At 42.8% G+C, this 19,434-nt stretch overlaps 1 protein-coding gene across 1 annotated transcript; it reads right to left on the bottom strand.

The window, feature by feature from the left end:
- On the bottom strand, positions 1-16,524 carry METTL11B (methyltransferase like 11B). Its single transcript, XM_010409351.3, has 4 exons — positions 16,338-16,524; positions 8,696-8,871; positions 2,971-3,220; positions 1-583 (listed from the first exon to the last, which is right to left on the bottom strand). The coding sequence occupies exons 1-4, from the start codon at positions 16,489-16,491 to the stop codon at positions 309-311; spliced, it is 855 nt and encodes a 284-aa protein (XP_010407653.1). The 5' UTR covers positions 16,492-16,524; the 3' UTR covers positions 1-308.
- Between the last annotated feature and the right edge of the window lie 2,910 nt (positions 16,525-19,434).

Consider the following 19,434-nt stretch of genomic DNA (forward strand, 5'->3'; position numbering starts at 1 on the left):
CTACTACAGAAACTTCAGACCTAATTATTTTCTAATAGATGAGTTTTGTCCAGTATTGACTCCTTAATGAGAGAGAGATCTGACAAGGAGGTTAGGAAAGCTTTTAAAAATGGAAAGAGTGATGAAGCAGGCAGGATTTAGAAGCAGACTATTCTTGGGAGGAGCTGGCTCCATTGCCATTCTCTCTTGACCCTTTAGGAGTTGCTGCCCTCGACCAGTGCATGGTTAGGAGGATTCCAGTGGGCGCTTTTCTCCTTCCCGGTCCCATGGTTCATCCATAGTCCAGTCTCTGCAGTGTCATTGGGCAATCAGGAATGGGCAGGGCCTTTCTGCATGGCTAGCATCCAGACAGGGACACATTGCTCAGGGAACCCCTCCTGCCTCTCCTCTCGAAGGACGGTGAGTCCGCTCATTTCAATAAGGCTGTGCAGGATGTTCAGGTCTCGGATCACGCTGCTGTCCAGACAGTCCAGGGTACAGCCCTCCCTGGCCACATTGTCCTTCAGAATGATAACACCATTATCCTTCAAGCCATCCTGGCACCGGATGAGAAACTCCAGGAGATCTTTATCTGTCAGATATCCTACAGATGAAAAGATGGAAAATAGATCACTATTAACTATTCAGACTCCCTCTGTACATGTCAGAACAGTGCCTTGATCTGAGTCTCCACCCTGTTCACTGCAGAAGTTCTAGTCCTGCCAGATTTAACTATGAAATCTTGGGCAAATCAACAAGATCAATAAATACAAACTCCAATCAATATTTAGGATCCATATTGGTAGCAGCAAGGGATGTGGACAGAAGCCACTGAGGAGAGTGGAGAAAATACTGGGTGCTGAAGGGTTCTTTAATCTGGTGGTTTAAGTCATAATAAGAATCAGTGGCGGGAAGCTGGAGCCAAACAAATTCATATTGGGAATAAGTGACAACTGTTTAACAGTGTAAGCAATTACCCATTGGAAACTACCAACACTGGGGTTTACCACCTCTTGAAGTTCTTGAACCAAGTGTGGTTGAATCTCTCAAGATATGTTTTAATTGAACACAAACCACAGGCTTAGCATAAGGGTAAAGGAATGAATAGAAGAGCTTGTGATATAGAGTAGGTCAAACTAGATAATCACAGTCCCCTCTGTCTTTTATTGCTAAAAATCTCTGTAACTTTGTGTAGCACTATGTACCCACCAAAGGAGTTCTGGATCAAAGACCCAGCAAAGAGTGCTAGACCTTCCACAATGCCAGTTAAACTCCTTGTGTTACTCCATACCCCATGGGATTTTTGCAGGTATGTTTATATTTTAAAATAGTACTTTTGTCAATATGTTATTGAGATTCCGTTTCTTATCCTTCCTTCTCAAAGATCAGGACTTCTGTTATGTTAAGAACAGTGGCGTAGAGCTCAGAGAAGAGCAAAATGAGAACTCCCACGTGTGAAACATCTAACATGAATTAACAAGGACAAGTGATCAGAAACTGAATGAAAAACTTGGAAAAAAATCATCATTTGTATTTTCTACTCAAAATATTTCATTTTCTTGATGGAAGATTTAAACTTCTAGAAATGGAAGTTGTCATTTCAAAACCACATTCTGACATAGCATGTCAAGTTTCTTTAACCACTCCTAACAAAAAACCCTAAAAATAAAAAATCCCCAAAACCTAAAGCTGAATACCTTTCAAGATGAAGGAAAATGGTAATTTCTATATGAAATGTAAGATTGCACTTTTATTTTTTTTACAAAATGACTGCCAGGGTTCACATACTTATGCATGCATAAGACAAATCAAGATTTCATTGGCAAGATTCACTGAAGCTTTTGAACACCTAATTTGGAACTTATTTTTCTCTTGGCTTTTAGTGTAGTTTCCTAAGAAAATGAGATCTTCAAGGTGTTGCTCTCTAGCAGACAGTCCTGCCCTCGCTCTATCAAATGAACTTGTTAGCATATTTCAGCCAAATTCAAGATGGGGTAGAAGTTTGATTACTTATCAAGATCACTCCCTATTTCCTTGACATCGATGGAGAAAGAAGATTCAGATCTGTGTCTATGCTGAGAAGAGGATATGTTCCCTTAATTAGGAGCCACATATCTGACCAACACAGCCTTACACAGGTCTGAGCTCATTCATCCTCATTTTGACTTGGATTTGCTCAAAAGCTGAGGCAGGAGTTACGTTTACTGAAATGACTCATTATTAAGGAAAAGCAAAAATACGAAGGAAAATTATGCTGGTCTAAAGCAATTTGTTCAGACCGCCTCTTAAATAATTCCTTCTGCCTTCTGAAACTGCACCATGGGCACTTTGGTTCACAGATTAGGAGAAAACCTTCTTTCCACTGCAGCAGATTTTTTTTTTTTTTTTTTTTTGGTAAGGTACATAACCTGCATTATCTGATTGCCAGTCTGTTGCTGTAAATGCTGCAGGGTATTCACTGGGGTGGCTGCAGGAGAAGAAGCAGATATTCCTTATAGGAGGGGCTACTGTGGGACATAGCTAAGGGAACCTGTTTGATAAACATCAGTGCATGTAATAAGACATGATCTGATTTACAGGTAATGGCGATTCCACTATGGCTTTTTTCCTGATTGTTTCCTGAAATACCTCCAAGTCTGGATAATCAGCTGACTCAGAAACCATTGTTCACAAGTGAGGCCAGCCCCGTGTTTCTCTCTGCACCACTGGTAACTAAGAAAGAGTATTCCTGCTCAAGAAAATCCACATGTAAAGCCTCCTCCTCAGCTGCACCTTTGCATGCAGGCTGCTCTCCAGGAACTGGTACTTTTCTCCAACACATGACCTGACAAAAACAACTTGATTTGTACCCACTGTGCATGTGGCTTGGGGGAACTCTCAGAAGTCTCTTGTGATGTTTTAGGAAGCAGTCCCAAAGATTTGAGAACTTCCTTTGACCACAGGCTGTCTATTCTGTGAGATGTCAGGCTAGAAGAATCACACAGAACTAACCTGAAACCCACTGAATCCAGATGACATCGTATCTTTGTGGGGCTGGTGTGAATTCCTGGAGGCTTTTGCAGTAATACATCTCCACTCTGTCCTCCTTGCCCTGCAGGTAGTTTGGGACCTCAGCCAGGAAATTCTCCATCATATCCACCAGTTCCACACTCTTGAATACCGGCAACAGGACGTGCTTGCTGATCCGACCTATCCCAGAGCCACAGTCCAGGGCGCGGTTGGTGCCAGCTTTCCCCACCCCCTGTGGGATACAAGAAAATCATCTGAAATCTGAAAAATACCACCTGAAAAATCACAGCAACCGTGTTACCCACTACAGCCTTTAGTCCAGCCAGCCTAGTGTCTTCTCTCCTTATCTGTGCAGGGCTGTTGCAAGATTGATAAGAATCAGCACGGCTTTGGGTACCATTGTCTGAGCTGAGCTGGGCTGTCACATTCCCAGGCTGCTGCTGCTGGGACTTCTTACTGCATTTACTGCTGTACAGTAAGTTTTTGCTTGGTGTAAGAAGAGACAGAGTCTTTCACAAGCTCCTAGCTTTCTCAGAAGATCCACAGCTCTTTGTAAAGTCCTTGCAACTTCAAATATTCACACCTCAAAGGCAACTACTTGGCTAGATAAGCCTCATTCTGCACCCTGTGAAGGCCTAATAAAAAAGGAAGCACACACCAAATACTGCATTCAGGCAGTAACTTCTGCAGCACAGAACTCCCAAGGTGCCCACAGGCATTTCTGTAGATACATAGAATCCCTGGGATCAAAGTGCAGTTCTCAAAACAAATTGTGTTTGAACAAAGATCTTGGAGTGGTAGGTAACTTATGACAACTCAAGAAGTTTGGGCTGGAGCATATACAGAATTTCTCTTTTAGGCATAGAGACAAGAAAGATGATTGACTAGATTTTGCTTAACTGTTCCTTTTTTCTTCATAAATGTCATCTTTGGACAGAGATCAGACACAAAGAAACATGGCACAAAGGCTGTGACTATGAGAAAATAATGAGGGGCTGTAAAAGAAGCTTTATAATGAAAGCTGTATTTCACCCCTAAAGCTTCCATTCTAGCTATAAAAAGGCTCTTAAGAGCCTGCTGCTGTTCTGTAAAACAGAAATTGCAAGTCTACAAATGCACTGACTGTGGGATAGGAGCTCCCCTGGCCAAAGTTATCTGTTAAACAAATATCTTAAAAGCAAATGTAAACACCTTTTCCCTGTCCCCTGGAACTGAGTGTTGAAGTGAAAGCTATGGGCCAAAGTCCCTGCGGCAACTTCAGTGCTCTCAAAGGAAATAAGCCCAGGAAGGGTCTTGCTCTTCCTGCTTATTGGGAGACCCCCCCTTTGTAATGAACCAAGCATAAATCATGTAACTCACACTTTTTTGGCCTGGCTTCAGTGGGTAATTCAGTAGATTATTAAGGTCAAAGGACAGTACTGTCAATGACATGACTATGAATAGCCCAGCCGAGCATCTGATTACACGGAGTAACTGTAGAAAGAGCACACGGCCCTCAAGGGCTCTCACCAGTCTCCAGGGCTGCTGCTCCCAATTTGTATACCCAGGAAGATTAATCTCCTGATGTGTGCAAGAGTCCACAAACCTTCAACCCTATTGGACTCTGGAGACTACCTGTTTGTAGTTAGCTGGAAAATGGGAGCCATTCCTCATCCACAGGCTGCACTTAGGAGCACATGGCTTTTACTGAGGACCAGACTAAGAAATAACAAGGAGTTCAGGAAAGGCAAAGGAACTGTGTCTTGGATCTTTACAAGGTGGATTTCCACATTGCTGGCTGGCACATACATACAGGTCTACACTGATGGGATTAACTAAAAATCTTTGAGAAAGCTGGTGAGAAAATCAGGATGGTTTACCAAAACCATCAACAGAATTCGACAAAAAGCCAGGTATCTCCTCCAACATTTGTGTTTCACAGAATCGACAGCCACAGGACCTTGCTCAAAACAGGGAATTCATCTCCCATGATACATCACAGCAAGGACCTCCAATGACACATCTCCGTGTGCCATTGAGAAGAAGGAAAGGGAGCAGTCATGGGAGATGAAGTTCGATCCCACACTTCGCTGGCTGAAAAGGAGCGAGAGCTTCGGGCAGTCAGTTGAGAACCCCTGTGAAACACCACAGGTCCATTTGTAATGAAAATGTTGACATAATTCCATGTTCAGCTAATATATTTTCAGTTTGGAAGTGCTCAGGGCTTTGACAGAGTATTAACATTTTCTTTGGAAGGCAAACATTTTCCCAAAAGTCTAATTGAGTTGAAAATCAGACTCCTTATTTAAAAAAACAGTATAAGTGAAAACTGTAAGCCAGAACAGGCTTCAAAATTTAAGACTGACTGCTCCTCTGACTATTTGCTTCCCATTACTCAGAATCACTGTCCTTTAGGACACATATACACCCCAAGATTGTTCTGTAAAGCTGAATAGGGCACTCATAAATTTCATTCGGAATAAAAGAGCTGTGGGATATGTTCCTGGGGCTACTTCAGGTCTTGGAAGAGCAGGAAGGCAGCGAAGCTAAGCAGGACAAAAAAAGGAATCAGAGTTCAAGAAACAGATAAAAATCACAGTGGTTTTCCTTCTAAATAAATTTTAAAAGAGCATGTTTTCAACAACATCTCTTCTATCACCCTGACCAAACAGGAGAAAAATCACTTTCAAGACGTTTTCATTCAGCAAGTGACCAATCATGCAGGTGAGTTGGGGGCAAGAAAGGGAGAAAGCATTTAGGGCAGAGAGGGAGCTGTAAAGTCAATATAATCTCCATCTGTATTATTTTACACACCTACAGCTCACAACTGATCCTGAATTAATGCTTTCTTTGTTTTTTTTAATTTTCTTTTTTACTCGCTACCTCCAGATTAGGCGCTTGGAAACACAGTGTCTGTGTGGACATCAAGGCATTAGCACACTGCCATAAATATGCAGGGCTGTAGCTCTGCTGATAACCCTTCCCCATGGCTGTACCTGAGACAGCCTTGAGCTTGTCTGCACAGCACTGTTGGCTCAAGCCATGTTGCTCTTGGTTTGAGTTCTGCCCACACACACATAAAACCTCTTAACTCGAACACAGTGGCACTTTCAACTCTGTTTGACTTGCCTGGGAAGGAGACAGGCTAAAATATAAGTAAAGTCCTTAGTCCTTTCTGTAATTCCTTCCATGTGCCCAGGCAAGATAAATTCTCCAATGGTAAAGAAATCTGTAGCTCAGTTTACAGTGGTGCTAAGAATCATGCTAAGAAATGCCATACCTGAAGGTATGCAACATCAGTCATGTAAGGGAAATGTCACTGTGTGGCATTTCCACGCCAGCCAAACTAACTCAAGAGGAGTAATTTGAGTGGAACCGGGCAACTAGTTTTTTTTTAGGGAACACTGGTTTTGCCAGAATATAAAGTTTTAGATGAATAAAACTCTCTGTGAAATTGGTATTTCAAATCTAGAGAATAGTTTTAGCCAAAAAAACATGGGAAAGAATGTTGAAAATGTCAAAGTACTTCTTTTTTCATAACTTTCAAGGAAAAAAGAAACCAAACTTGTCAACTTTTCATTTCTAAAGAGCATTTTTTATTTTGGAGCTAACTTGAACTCTTGAAAACAAAGGGAGAAGTTTTTCAGAGGGTGAAACAATAAAAAATTGTTCAGTTGATCTGAAACTAATTTTCCTAGTTTCCAATTTTGTTAAACTTCTCTTAAAAAAAGAGAAAGTATATTAGAGCAATTGGTTTTTTCTATCTTGATCACCCTATTGGTTAAAAAAAATATTCGTAGAGCCATAAACTTGGAAAGACAATTCATTAGCTTTATTATAAAGTCACTGCTGCAGAAAGACACTAAATATTTGTATCTGGTTGAGCAGGATTCCAATTTCAGTCATAAGAAAGGAAAATAAACCACAAATAGCATAATCAATTGACTGCATCTCAAGAGAGGCTTTAACAAACTAAATCAGAATTAGCAAAAAGTGCAGACTCCTTTGTGTTCCTTTTTTCTTTTTTGTCTTGATTGATCTTGGCCATTCAGAGTATCCTTTCTATCCCTGGCTAATTATAGGAGTAGGAGTTCTGCTCTGGAGTATTTTGTATCTGTCATCACACCTGATGCATTGGGTATGATTCCTCTTTCACATGTGAAACTCTCTTACAGACTGTACTTCTTTCCTTTTTGGGTCTTGGAGAGGAGAAGGTGTAACAGTGTGACACAGACCTGCTGCAGGAAACTGCATCTATGTGATGTCTAGGCAGGGTGAAATCTTCCCCTGAGTACACACTTATGTACCACTTGAATTCCCCAAATGTCCTTAAAACAAGACTTAAATAAAATTTAAGGAATGTGCCTCGACTGCATTTCATTTTTTTCTGAAAATGCCATTTTCAGAAATGTCATTCAGAAAACATCAGGTTCATCTCCTTACTGAACCTCCTTTTTTATTTTCACATTTTGTGTTTGTTGACAGCATGATACAGTGAGGCTCTGAGAAGCCTTTTTTGCATCAGCATTAATACAAATGACTGTTGATACTAAAAAATGCAGCCATTCACTTGTGTTTTGCTGGCTCACAGCCCCAAAGTCTCCCTCTATCAGGTACAGCAAACTTTGCCATCACTTGGCCTTCACTGCTCTGCATGATTTCTATCTGTTGTCAAGCCACACTCATTTTCCATCCCAATCCATTTAAACTGTGCCTTTTTTATTTCCATCCACAACATCTAATTAACCTATTGAGCTTTCTTCCCACAGTGGATCATTAAGGCTAAAAAAAGGTCATCTGGCTATCCCAAATTTGTACATTTGAGAAGGAAATTAAAGATCTATGGTAGCATTATATAGAACTAGTCATTTTGTCAGCAGGAGAACTTAACAAATTTGTTTTGCTGTAGTTTTGTGGATTCTTTAACATTTAATACTGTTATCGAGCTGTTTAGTGGGCTCTTTCCCTGGGAGGAGGGAAGGGCAGTCAGAAAACCATCAGACCACACTTCTAAAGATTTTCAGATTTCCAAAGACGCATTTAGGACCCAACAGGATTTTCAGAAACCTAAGGACCAAAGTGATACTGCTCTTAAAATCCCACTTGGCATCTCCTCACAATTCAGGTCAAAGCAGACCTTTGAAGATGTTTACAGACCTTTAGTAATCTGCCTGAAAAGGTGTTCAGTGACACTGGAATATTTAAGGAAAAATATTATGCCTAGTGTGTAACTTATTCTATATAATTCCAGTGTGTGGGATATGGGGGGGTTTGTTGCAACATTCTCAGAAATGTCTATGAATAGACAAACCAGAAACTGGGCATTCAGTCTCATCTAGTTTCCCAAATGGACTGCAGGCATTTTCACAGACAAATCTGCCACTGAAGCCAACAAAGATTTTATCATGACAGGTCCCAGTCCTGCACTGAGAATTAATCCCTCACCCAGACCCAGCTACAAGAACTCCTTGCACAATCCTCATTGCAGCTTTGGAGAATTAGGAAAGGAAGTAAAACAGGTAAATAATGATGTAAGACCAGGCAAAATGTGCATTCATGCTGATGCATGACCTGGGAGAACACAACTAGACCCAACAACAGTGGTGACCTGTGACTGCGAATCAAATGTGACACATGGTGCCACTTAAATTAGATGTGGCTGGACACCGTGCACATAATTTTTGACACATCCACTACTTCTTGCAGAAGATGAGATTAAATGACTCACCCCAACAAACTTCCTGAGAAATTCCCGGGAGGATTCAACATCTGTGTTGGAGAGCTCGATGTAGTCTCCCATCATTCCTTCTTCCGTGGCAGGCACCTCCCGGTAGAAGTGTTTGGCCCTGGCATAGAACTGCATCTCCCCATTGATGACTTGACTTGTCAGAGCATAAAGTTTCACTGCAAGCAGATAAATCACTATTTTATTGTTACTGACAGGTATTTCTGGCTTAGTTAATTGCTCTGGAGGCACGATGACGAAGATCTATGAACTTCAGTTGAGACTTCAAAACACCAAATCTGTTTCTAAAGCAAAGGTGGAACGAAAGGTGTTGGATTAAATCCTACAAGACCTTGAAGGGATCCAGCCCTCAGGCAAATTCGGTGCTTTCCAGGTTCAGAAGTCATTTTCAAACACTACATTTTCATGTCAGTGAAAAATCACTTCAGGTTTGAGTTGAACATGCATGCCAAGGACAGCAAGGGGTCTGATTTTTCCTGGAAAAGCTGTGGGCAGCATTTACTACTATGCAGGGTCATCATTTCTACTATCACTGACCTAACTGTTGTGCAGATTTCCAGATAAGCTTTCCAGCTATTGACAGCTGCATGAAGAGTGCACCAGGAAGAGAGTGGATGAATGAGGCACTTGCTCTGGTTTATTTTTAGTGATACTGTACGGTCTATGGCAATGCAAGTAAGCTGAACCAAGGAGCAGATGGTAGTCTCAGGCCTAAATGAGTACGCAGAGGGGACACAATTTAGAAGAGACAGTCCTAAACTGTCACAGGTCAAGGGGCAAGGTAATCAGTGGGTGATATACTGAAAGGTTCCTGTGTGCCAGAGGCTTGGATGTTTCTTTTCATTTCTTGGCTACATTGCTGGTAACATACAGCAGTCAGTAGTTTGAAGCTGTTTTATTAAAACCTGTGAGTTCTGCTGAATAAAGGGCTATTTTGCCCTGTTCTTTAAAAACTGACATCTATCCTCCACATCCTGGGTTTTTCTGTACATGATGTGCATCAGCATATCAAAAGTAGTTGTTTTGCAGCTCAAAAGTTTGGATTCAGGCAGGCTGTAAATTTTGCTTGGAAATCATCACTCCTGAGTGCCTCATGTGTGCATACAAGTGTCCAGGCATTCTCCTGTGTGTATGACAGACCCTCCACCAAAAACACAACTCCAAGCCTGACAGTGAAAGCCAAGCAAAGAGGAAGGACAGAGTCACACTAGGAGCAAGCCTTTGCAAGCACTGCCTTGCAGTGTGAGACCAGCTCTCTGCTGCAGGTTCCCAGTGCGCTCAAGGCACTGGAAATGATCCAGCAGCAAACACCTTTTGAGTTCATAACAGAAGTGAGGGAGAGCTCCCTGGCAGCTGCATGCACAGAAAGACCAGGGGGCAGTGCTTTGTCACGGCATCTTTAAACTTCAACGGAAGCACTGCCAGCTGCTGCTGGGAAGGGGCTGAATAGGCCGTGCCTTGCTTATGCAGGCTGGGGAGCAGGAATTATGCCCTCCACACAGAGGATGACAGTAAGACCAAAGGCCCTGAATATAAGCCTGGAATGTACTTAATTGAGGGCAAGCAAGCTCAGCAGGGAATGATAAGTGTGTGCCAGCCCATCCTCAGCAGGAAAGTGACATTTTGGAGGCTAATGGGGGGGGGGGACAAAGGAAATAGGACGGGGAATAACTACCACCAAGGACCACTCGGAACAGAATAGTGCTATAGGGTTACATGTAAGCAGCATGCCCAGCATATCCCTCATCCAACAAAAGCAGCATTACCAGCCCTTCTTGTCATCACCTGCTTAAGTCAACTGCTGAACGGATACTATTAAAGCTTTAATCCATTACACATTTATGTTATGCCTGAGAAATTTATATCACAAGAAGCACTGAGCCCAGCAAGGGTCAAACCTGGGAGTTTTACACACTCCACTGATTATATTCACATACTCAGAAGAAACCATTTAGCTGAAGAAATTAATATGAAGGGGGCAGCAACCAATCCGCAGCACAGTTTGGTCAGGGTGGCTCTCGGAGCCTGGGAAAAAGACTCCATCAGTGGCTGTGATTTTTCCAGTAAGGGATCCCTATCCTTCTCCAGAAGTGGCACCATCTTGTCTTCTCTGCATCTCCTTTAGCTCCATTTCAGAGGTCAGCCTGTCTGCTGAACAGAACTGAATCCCTGCATGTTGGCTTTGCGAGATCCTCTATATAAGAATCCAGTGATGATTCCAGGGGTTGTTTAACAGACCTCTCAAGGGACAGTGATTTATCCCATTTTGCTAGATTGAAAGGAAAGGCATTTACAGGCTGTCTGCACACCAGGACAGCATGAAAAACAAATATTCAGAGTCCTTCTACTCAAAACATAACCCTGACCTGAGGCAACACATGGGGACGATATGCTGTTCAGAATATCAGATCTGGTGTGTGTGCTCTCACATTTCTTGCTCAGAACCAGTATCAGGCTTGCAGAATTCCTGCCAGGACTTGCATGCACACACCAGCTGATTGCAGCTCCTCCTGGGCCATCTGGGGCCCCAGAGCTCTGCCCTACATGCTGATATCCGAAACCAGCTCTGGGTGAGCATCCACAGGGACTTCTCTATGCATTAAACTGTGCAAAGATGTTTTTATGCATGTCTCCCACCCCAGGGCATGCAAAGACACGGGCCAATGCAAAGAATGGCACTGTACACAAAGTTTTCTCCTGTGGACCCATAGCCTCACTCGTACAAGTGTCAGATCTAGAGGGATGATTTCCATCTCTTGCTCCCTCAGTGTTGCTCCTCCCTCTCAGGAATTTGCAGCACTGCCAACTCTCCCAATGTACAACCCAGTTTTCTAGACACAGTCAATCAACCTTACCTCTGATCTGCCTCGCAGCTGTACCTGGCATGCAGGCTCCAGCAGCAGAACCACAGGGTTCTGCATCTCAAGAGAGGACAGGCTTTAACAAACTAAATCTGAATTAGAAAAAGGTGCAGGCTCGTTTCTGTTCCTTTTTTTGTTTGCCAGCTTGCAAGAACGTACCCCAAAAGAGAAGCGCCACATGTCCTTGGTGGCCGTCAGTGTTGCAGCCGTGCCTCCCCTTCATCCAGGACCTGCCTAGCCAGAGGCATCTCCCTTTCCATGACCCATGTGGGACTATCTCATGCATCAGGAAATGAAATACTTGTGGGGCCTGCTATGGGTACACAGCCTGCCTTCAATGAACTTCGTGAAGCAGGGCATAAGCAGGATAGGACGACGCAGGCTGCAAGTTCCTCAGATATCACAGGGCAGGCAGCTGTCTAACACATGAGGTTTTCAGTGTTAGGGCAGGTAACTTGCAAGATTAAAGGTCAGAAATGTGCTTCCAGTAAAGAAGAAACTTTTTCATGGCACACTTGTCCCTCAGCTGAATCTGCTGGCAAGTCCCCAAGCAGAGATGGTTGAAGCAAACCCACTGCTCAAGCAGGCTGAGGGTGCAAACGGACACCCTAAAGGTCACTCCAGTCATGGGACATTAATAATTTTCAGTCACTGCAAACACAGTCTCAATGCAGAGTGGTGATCTATGGCTGAATGCCAACCAATGTGGACTAGACAAACTATCCACCTGAGCCTTTTGCCCTGCAAAGTTCAGAACATTCTCTCTCATATTTTCTTATGGATCAGTTAAAAATGTTGTTTTCCAGTGCATCTCATCTAAATTTCTAAAGAAATGGACCACTTAATACATAAGACCTAGTGCAATCCCAACCTGATGTACACTGACTTACAGTTCTTGACTGCAGGGTTTCCTCAGCTAAATTTCCCTGGCAGAAATAAATGTTGCAAGTAATTTTTATAAGTTTTTATTTGTAAACATTATTTTGCGCCTCCAGTTGCTTTCTGCAAGATCCTGAACTAATTCCAGTTTGGCTGAGTGCTCCCTTTTAAATGCAACATCTGCTTTCTGCATCAGCTGGAAAATAGTTATCTGCGTGGATGGTAGAATCTACCTCTCTACTGTGGTCTGAGCACCATGTAAATTCTGTTTTATAGAGGATGAACATCATCCCACCCCCAAAGCAGATTTTACTTACAGCCACGTGCCTCACACACAAGAGTATTTGTCTCCAGGGATGGATCATCTCAGTTTTCCACTGCAGATCTCAGCCCAGTGGCACCGAGTCCCACAGCCCATGTAAACACGTGCATAATTTCCAGCACCAGAGTAGCTCCATTAAAGTCCACTGGGCTTAAGGGCTCTCACACACATTTAAGTACATTTTTGGATCAGGGCCTAAAGTTACTCATGTCTTTTATTTATAAATGTTACCCTGGTCTGTAAAAGTGACATGTTTCTCTTAACAGGCTGTGATACCAGATACGCTCAGCTCCTAAGTAAACATTCCTAGAAGTGCTCCACCACTGAACCCAGCAGTGGAGTGGGGGTAGTGTGGAGTTAACAGAGTTTGAAGGAAGCTTTGGACCTTGCTGACCCTGGGCAGCACTGCAAGATTCGATGTGAGTCTTGGTTTCAGTGTTATTACTCATAAGTAGGGATAAGCACATGCTCAACTTCCCTGCTAGGTCACAGTGTTGCTCTAGTCCTTTAACACTGTTTACACAGAGATACCTGGCTCTAGTCTTGAAGCCTGAGAAGTTCAGCTCATTTCTGCTCTGTTCCACTCTGAACTGAGCTGGAAACTGTCATTATGCAGAGGTGTTCAGACCTGCCACATTCTGTCCTCTCCATCACAGAGAGCACTGGATCACAGGAAAGTTGAAAGGCACCTAAGGAAGTCTCTGGTCCAAACTGCTGCTCAAAACAAGGACAGACATGATGTCAGAGAGGTTCATCAGGGTTTAGACAGCTGGGTTTAGAAAGCCTCCAGTGATGGAGAATTGTACAACTTCCCTGAGCAACCTGTTCCAATGCCTGACTGCACATAAAAAGATTTTTTCCTTATAGCCAGTCTGGGCTACTTTTGTTTTGATTTATGGCCACCCGCCCTTGTCCTCATGCCTCATACAACTGTGCAGATCTTAGCTCCATCTTATTCATTACCTTCTTGGAGGTACTAGCAGGATGATATTTGGTCTCTCTTCTGGCTGAACATGCCCCATTCCCTTTGTCTGTCTTCACAGGGCATGTGCTCCATTTCCCTCACCACACTGGGGGGCTTCCAACTCATTCCATGTCATTTCCTGCAGTGGGAGTCAAGACTCTACACATATGATCTAATGACTGCTGTAGAAAAGGGGATCATCACTTCCCTCAGTCAATTAGCTATGCTTTTGTTAATCCATTCTGGGATACTGTTGGCTGCCTTTGCTTCCAGGACATTCAGCTGCTTCCTACCAAAACCCCACCAGCTGGGCCACTCCCTGGCCAGACACTGATCAGTCTGTGGTGTTGTTGCCAAGGGTTTTTCCTATCCAGGTACACAACCTGGCATTTGGGTTTGAATTTCAGTGGACTTGAATGGCACTAGGTTCCTACTGTCCCTTTCCTCCAGTCTATTTAGGTGCCTCTGGATGGCAGTCCTGACTTGAAGCTTGTGGGCAAATCCTGCCAGTTGGCTGCAATCTCTGAATGTGATGATAAAACAGTCCTTCAGCTCCTCCTGGTTATTGATAAAGATGGCAGGGGAGTTGAAACCAGATGAACTTTAAGGTCCCTTCCAGCCCAAACCATTCTATGGTTCTAAACAGAACAGGTCCCAGGACGGATCCTCATAGGATTCCACTGAGTTCAAGATTTGACCACAACTTTCTGAGCCAATCACCCAAACATTTTTTACCCACCTGACTGTCCCCCTATCCAGACCCTGACATCATAGCAGGATGCGAAGTTCCCTGGATGTGTATTCACAGCATATGAACTACTCCACCTGTCCTCGTGCCCACTTTTACTTCATGACAATAACCATGGAGTAAGAGACATGATGCACGTTCACATGAAGGCTGGGCTCACAGTCCATCTTCCATGGAGTCAAAGTAATTTGGATAAGCTGGCAATAAGCTTGTAAGCTCCTTAGTTAAGTTTTATGAGTCAGGTCATGGAAAGCCTGGCAGAGGGGACCTTTGGTCTGATAGAAATATTTTACAAAGCCTGTTGGCTAGGAATGGAAATTCAAATAAAATTCAGACAAGAAATAACATATAGTTTTATGAGTGAAGCAATTAGGCCTGGAAACAGCTGAATGGTGACTGATGGATTCTCAGCCATTTGAAACACTTAAACTAATGTATTTCTGTGTTCATAAAAACATACTGGGACCCAGAAAAGTTACAAGCACAATGCTGGAATTTTTACATGAAATTCTAAATTAGATGGTCATAATGGTACCTTCTAACCTTAAAATGATGTAGTGGTACTTACATCAACAGTTAACACTGTAGGAAATCCTGCTCAGTTTCTAGTAAGTTGTGTTTATTTTCAAAACAAATGAAAGAATAACATTTTCATGGACTTCATGAGATTCCATCAACCTGTAATTGACTTCCCTTCCTTTCCATCTTTCCTTTCTTTCCATTGTTCACAGGTACCTACCACTAGAGATAGGAGTATTTATCTTCCATGTTTCATTTTAAATAGCTGCAGATACTGCTGCATTTAAAAAGCCACATTAAAAATACTAAGATGTCATGGAAATGTTTTTTCTCTTTACAGGATTCATGAATTCTACCCTTTGAGCAGAGTAATCACTGGCATCTGTACAGTTCACACAAACAGGTAAGATAATCCTTTTGCCTAAATGGATCATTTAATTAGAAAGGAACCCCCAAGAATTCACTTAAACAGATTGCACAGACTAATCCTTCCCATCTTAAAATTCCTACAGTTCTGACATGGAATGTAGGCTGAATAATTCTGCTTAAAACATGACATACAGACTCAAGTCAAATCTACTTTTTGGCTTTATTACCACTGGGAAATTTTGTTTCTTATTCAGGGTCAAATTTTCATAAGAAATGAACATTTTCTACATCTTAGAGAAAAAACAAACAAAAACCTCCAAAAACCCCAAACCCTCTTGCCATTTTGTACCAGAGGCTGTTATTGAAATTTGTCTATAAAAATTTTTTTGGAAATGTTTTCCTCCCAGAGAACAAACAGTAGGTTAGACAGTCTGCTGCAGGGATCTGTGTAACAAAGACTCTCGAAAAAAAAATTTCAATCACTACCTTTCAAATCACTACCTTCACTTGTCCAAAACAATACAAACACCAGAGCTAAGGACACCCAGAATGACAACACAACAGGTATCAGGCCAAAGAAAGAATGGCCTGCCAGCTCTGCTAGTTTTGCATTTGTCCTTCCAAGTTCCAAACAGGTCAAAGCATGTTTTACTCAAATGATGGCAAAAAAAGGAAAAGTCACCCAGAAAACAAACTACTCATTCACTCTTGCAGTCTTACCCTTTCCTTCCTCTAAGAATCTGTGGAGTATTTAGGTGAAACAACAGGGTACTGAACTAGAGGGAGTTGAGAGACATAGTTCCAAACTCTTCATGGAGCATTGTAGTCTCTCGAGCTGGGCTTCTCAAAACCACTGCTCTCCTCACTGTCAGGAACGTGTCTGCCCTCCGCCATCTGACACCATCCATCTTTCCAGAGCACAGTCACACACACACACGGACACTCCTGCCCCAGCTACTCACCCAGAGGAAGCTTTTCCAGCAGATAAAGGTAACACTTAAAGAAGTCATTTTGGATCGCCTTGTGCAAGACAAAGGACATGCTGTGCCGACAGAGCTCTTCGTCTGTCTTGTGCCAGCGTGACTTAAAGGCCAAATGTGCTGCTTTATAGGCCATGATGAAGATTTTTTTTGGTGAAAGTGGACAGCTCTTGTGGCTGGTGTTCTCTGGAGGACCTGTCCTTCCGAGGAGGCAGAGGCAGTGTCATTTAAATTGTGGCAATGTGCTGTCATTCTATATTGGGGTGTGTGGCAAGGGGTGGAGGCGGGTGAGAGGGGAGTGAGAAATGCTGGATCTTGGCACTGGCTCACAGTTATCCCTGGAGTGTTGCCTTCTGAAACAAGCAGGTGCTGGAAAGTGAAAAAAAAAATCCACCAGGAAATTGCTTAGCCAGGGTAAAAGTATATCTACTCCAAAAAGGAGTGGCTTAAATTCAATTCCACTTTTCCTGATCTTTTCAGCTTTCACTTCGAAGGAACTCAGATATTATCCAGAATGTCCGTCTTATATCTTGCAGGGTGATTTTGTTTCTGTGTCTCTCCCCCACTATTAGTTCTACAGTCCAGGGCACTCAAAAGGAAGGCCAGAAGACAGAGCATGGATGTGCTTCTACACAAACTGTGAATCCTACTAAACTGTGATCATAGCAAGCAAAGAGAGAAAGCAACTGATTCAAGCATCATGTTTTGTCTCTGTGTGTGACAGGGCAAGTCACAATCTATGTCTGGGTTCATTTAACCTGTTTAAAGGGTACAGATTACCTCATCATCAGGGACTAAATGGAAGGAATTGCTGTCTGGTAACACAGGAATGGTAAAGTCAGGGAAGGATAGGAGCTTTTTGCTTTAGTTAACAAAATACAGAAGAGCAAAAAGAGATAAACTGCCTATTTACAAGGAAAATTTATTGGTTGGAAAAGAGCAGGTTCAGGCCACTGCATGAAGGGGGCTGTATATGTTTGTCCCATCCCAGAGGAGGTGGGACAAGGGGTCCCTCAAGGGACAAGGAGAGACAGGCATTGCTTCAAAACCTTAGTCTCTCCTTTGGTAGCTCAGGCTTTCAGTGTGGGACAGCCTCAAGCCTCCTGAGTTGCAAAGGGACCTGGCAAGGGGATGGTGACTTCCTACTGACTGCCCTGACCTCCACACAGTGTGTTCATAGGCTTCCTCTTTCCAAGCTGTTTGTTCCAGGTGTCTGCAGTGTAAGTACACTGCAATGCTGAAACACAGTCAGGAAACAGAATGTTCCAAATACAAATGGGCTGCCCTACATCCCCAGAAGTACTGCAACCTCCTGAAAAATATCTGACCAAGTTTTAAGAATAGCACAAAGGTGACTCAACCTTCACCAAGGAAAATAATTCTTATTTGGAAAAATATACTTACTTTTAAGTGGGATTGGTTCCCTAGTCCAGCTCACAGCTGACATGTGGGAATTTGTCACAGTCTAGGGGCTGGAACAGCCACCTGGGATGGCGGTGTGGAGGAGGGAGCCATACAGCCACAATACATAAGTAGCCTTATCCATAATGCAGATCTCCCTGCTTCATCCTGTCAGAGAGGTGTGCTTGACAGGGTGCCACAACAGCCAAAGGTAATCCTGGTTTCACTCGCCAAAGTGAGATTTCTTCTTACAAGACACCATAAAACCCATAAGAATTGTTGGGCACAGTGACATACACACTTGTCTTTCCACAGTACCATTCTCAACCACCCAACACAAACGTGCCAGAAATAGCAGTTCTGAAAAAAACAGGGTTAGTTTTTCAGGGTGAATGTTGATTATAAGTCTTTTAGATAAATTAATGGTGGGTTTGACTCAGAGTAGTCCTGTCCTCCACAAAAAGAGTGAAGATCTCCAGAAGGCTGCATAAACACTACTCCTATTATTTTACCTGCATGTGATCAAATCCCTGTTGCAGCTCTGTAATCTATGAGTTGCTGTGAACACACCCTTGGTCCTCAGATCCTAGTGCAGCTAAGCAGGTGAATCTCAACAGCACTGAGCCTTTTAAAGCACTTTCAAAGCACTTCCTATTGCTGTCAAAGCTTAGAGGAAACAGATTTGGGCCCAGAACTGTGTGATAAAGGTTGCATAAATAGCAGGGTTGGGTTTGTTTGTTTGGGGTTTTTTTTCCCAAAGTGGATGCTATATTTTTTATTTGTCAACAGCAGCATATTAATGCTTTCTTCTAAGAACAACTCACACTTCTAAGAACACAAGTGGTTCATGCTGCTTCTAAACCCATATTCTGAACAGGAATAGTATCAATTTACCCAGAAGCTGTGAACAATTCAAGCACTATTACACACCCCACATTGGCATTAACAAGAAGTCTGGGGCTTGTATATGGGCATGATGACACCCATACTACCCATGGTATGACTGCTGAAATGTGAGCAAACCCACATCTCAACCTTAGTTTCCTTTTCCAAATGGCCATTTGACTCTTTCTGAAGTTGGAGCCAGCTAGCCATTCTTTTTCTTGGTGGTAGAGACCCTGGAGAATCCAGACCTCTGGATAAATTGGAGTAAACTAAAGTAACAGTCTACACATCCATAATGCATGACAGTCATTGGCTTGAACAGCTTCTGGTCTAAAATAAGAATGCGCTTGTATTTATGTGGGTAAGCAAATAGTTCCTCTGTGTGACTTCCTCTTCCTTCCCACGAGATCAGGCAGTTCTGCGACAAGAGGTTTAGCAGAAATTAAAATGAGGGATCAGCTAGAGTGGCTTCTTGTTAAAATACCTGCAGCTGATCTCTGCCTAAGTAGCAGGTTTAAAATAAGGTATCAGATGGCTTATGATGAGTTGCTGCAAGATCCAAGGCGGATCTGTTTGTTGGAGCATCAGGGTATTTAAAGAGTTGGACTTGCTTTTATATTAGTAGGTAACCACCTGTCTCTGCAGATTTGAGCTGTACACACTACTTCTGAAACACATCCGCTGCACAGAAGAGAAAAATAAAAACATGTGCACTAGCTCCACATATCATATAGGTCACAAAGGGTCAATTTTGCCTTTAAATTACTGTGTTCTGCTTACAAAACACCTGGTA

This window comes from Corvus cornix, chromosome 8 (assembly GCF_000738735.6).
Source record: "Corvus cornix cornix isolate S_Up_H32 chromosome 8, ASM73873v5, whole genome shotgun sequence".
NCBI lineage: Eukaryota > Metazoa > Chordata > Aves > Passeriformes > Corvidae > Corvus > Corvus cornix.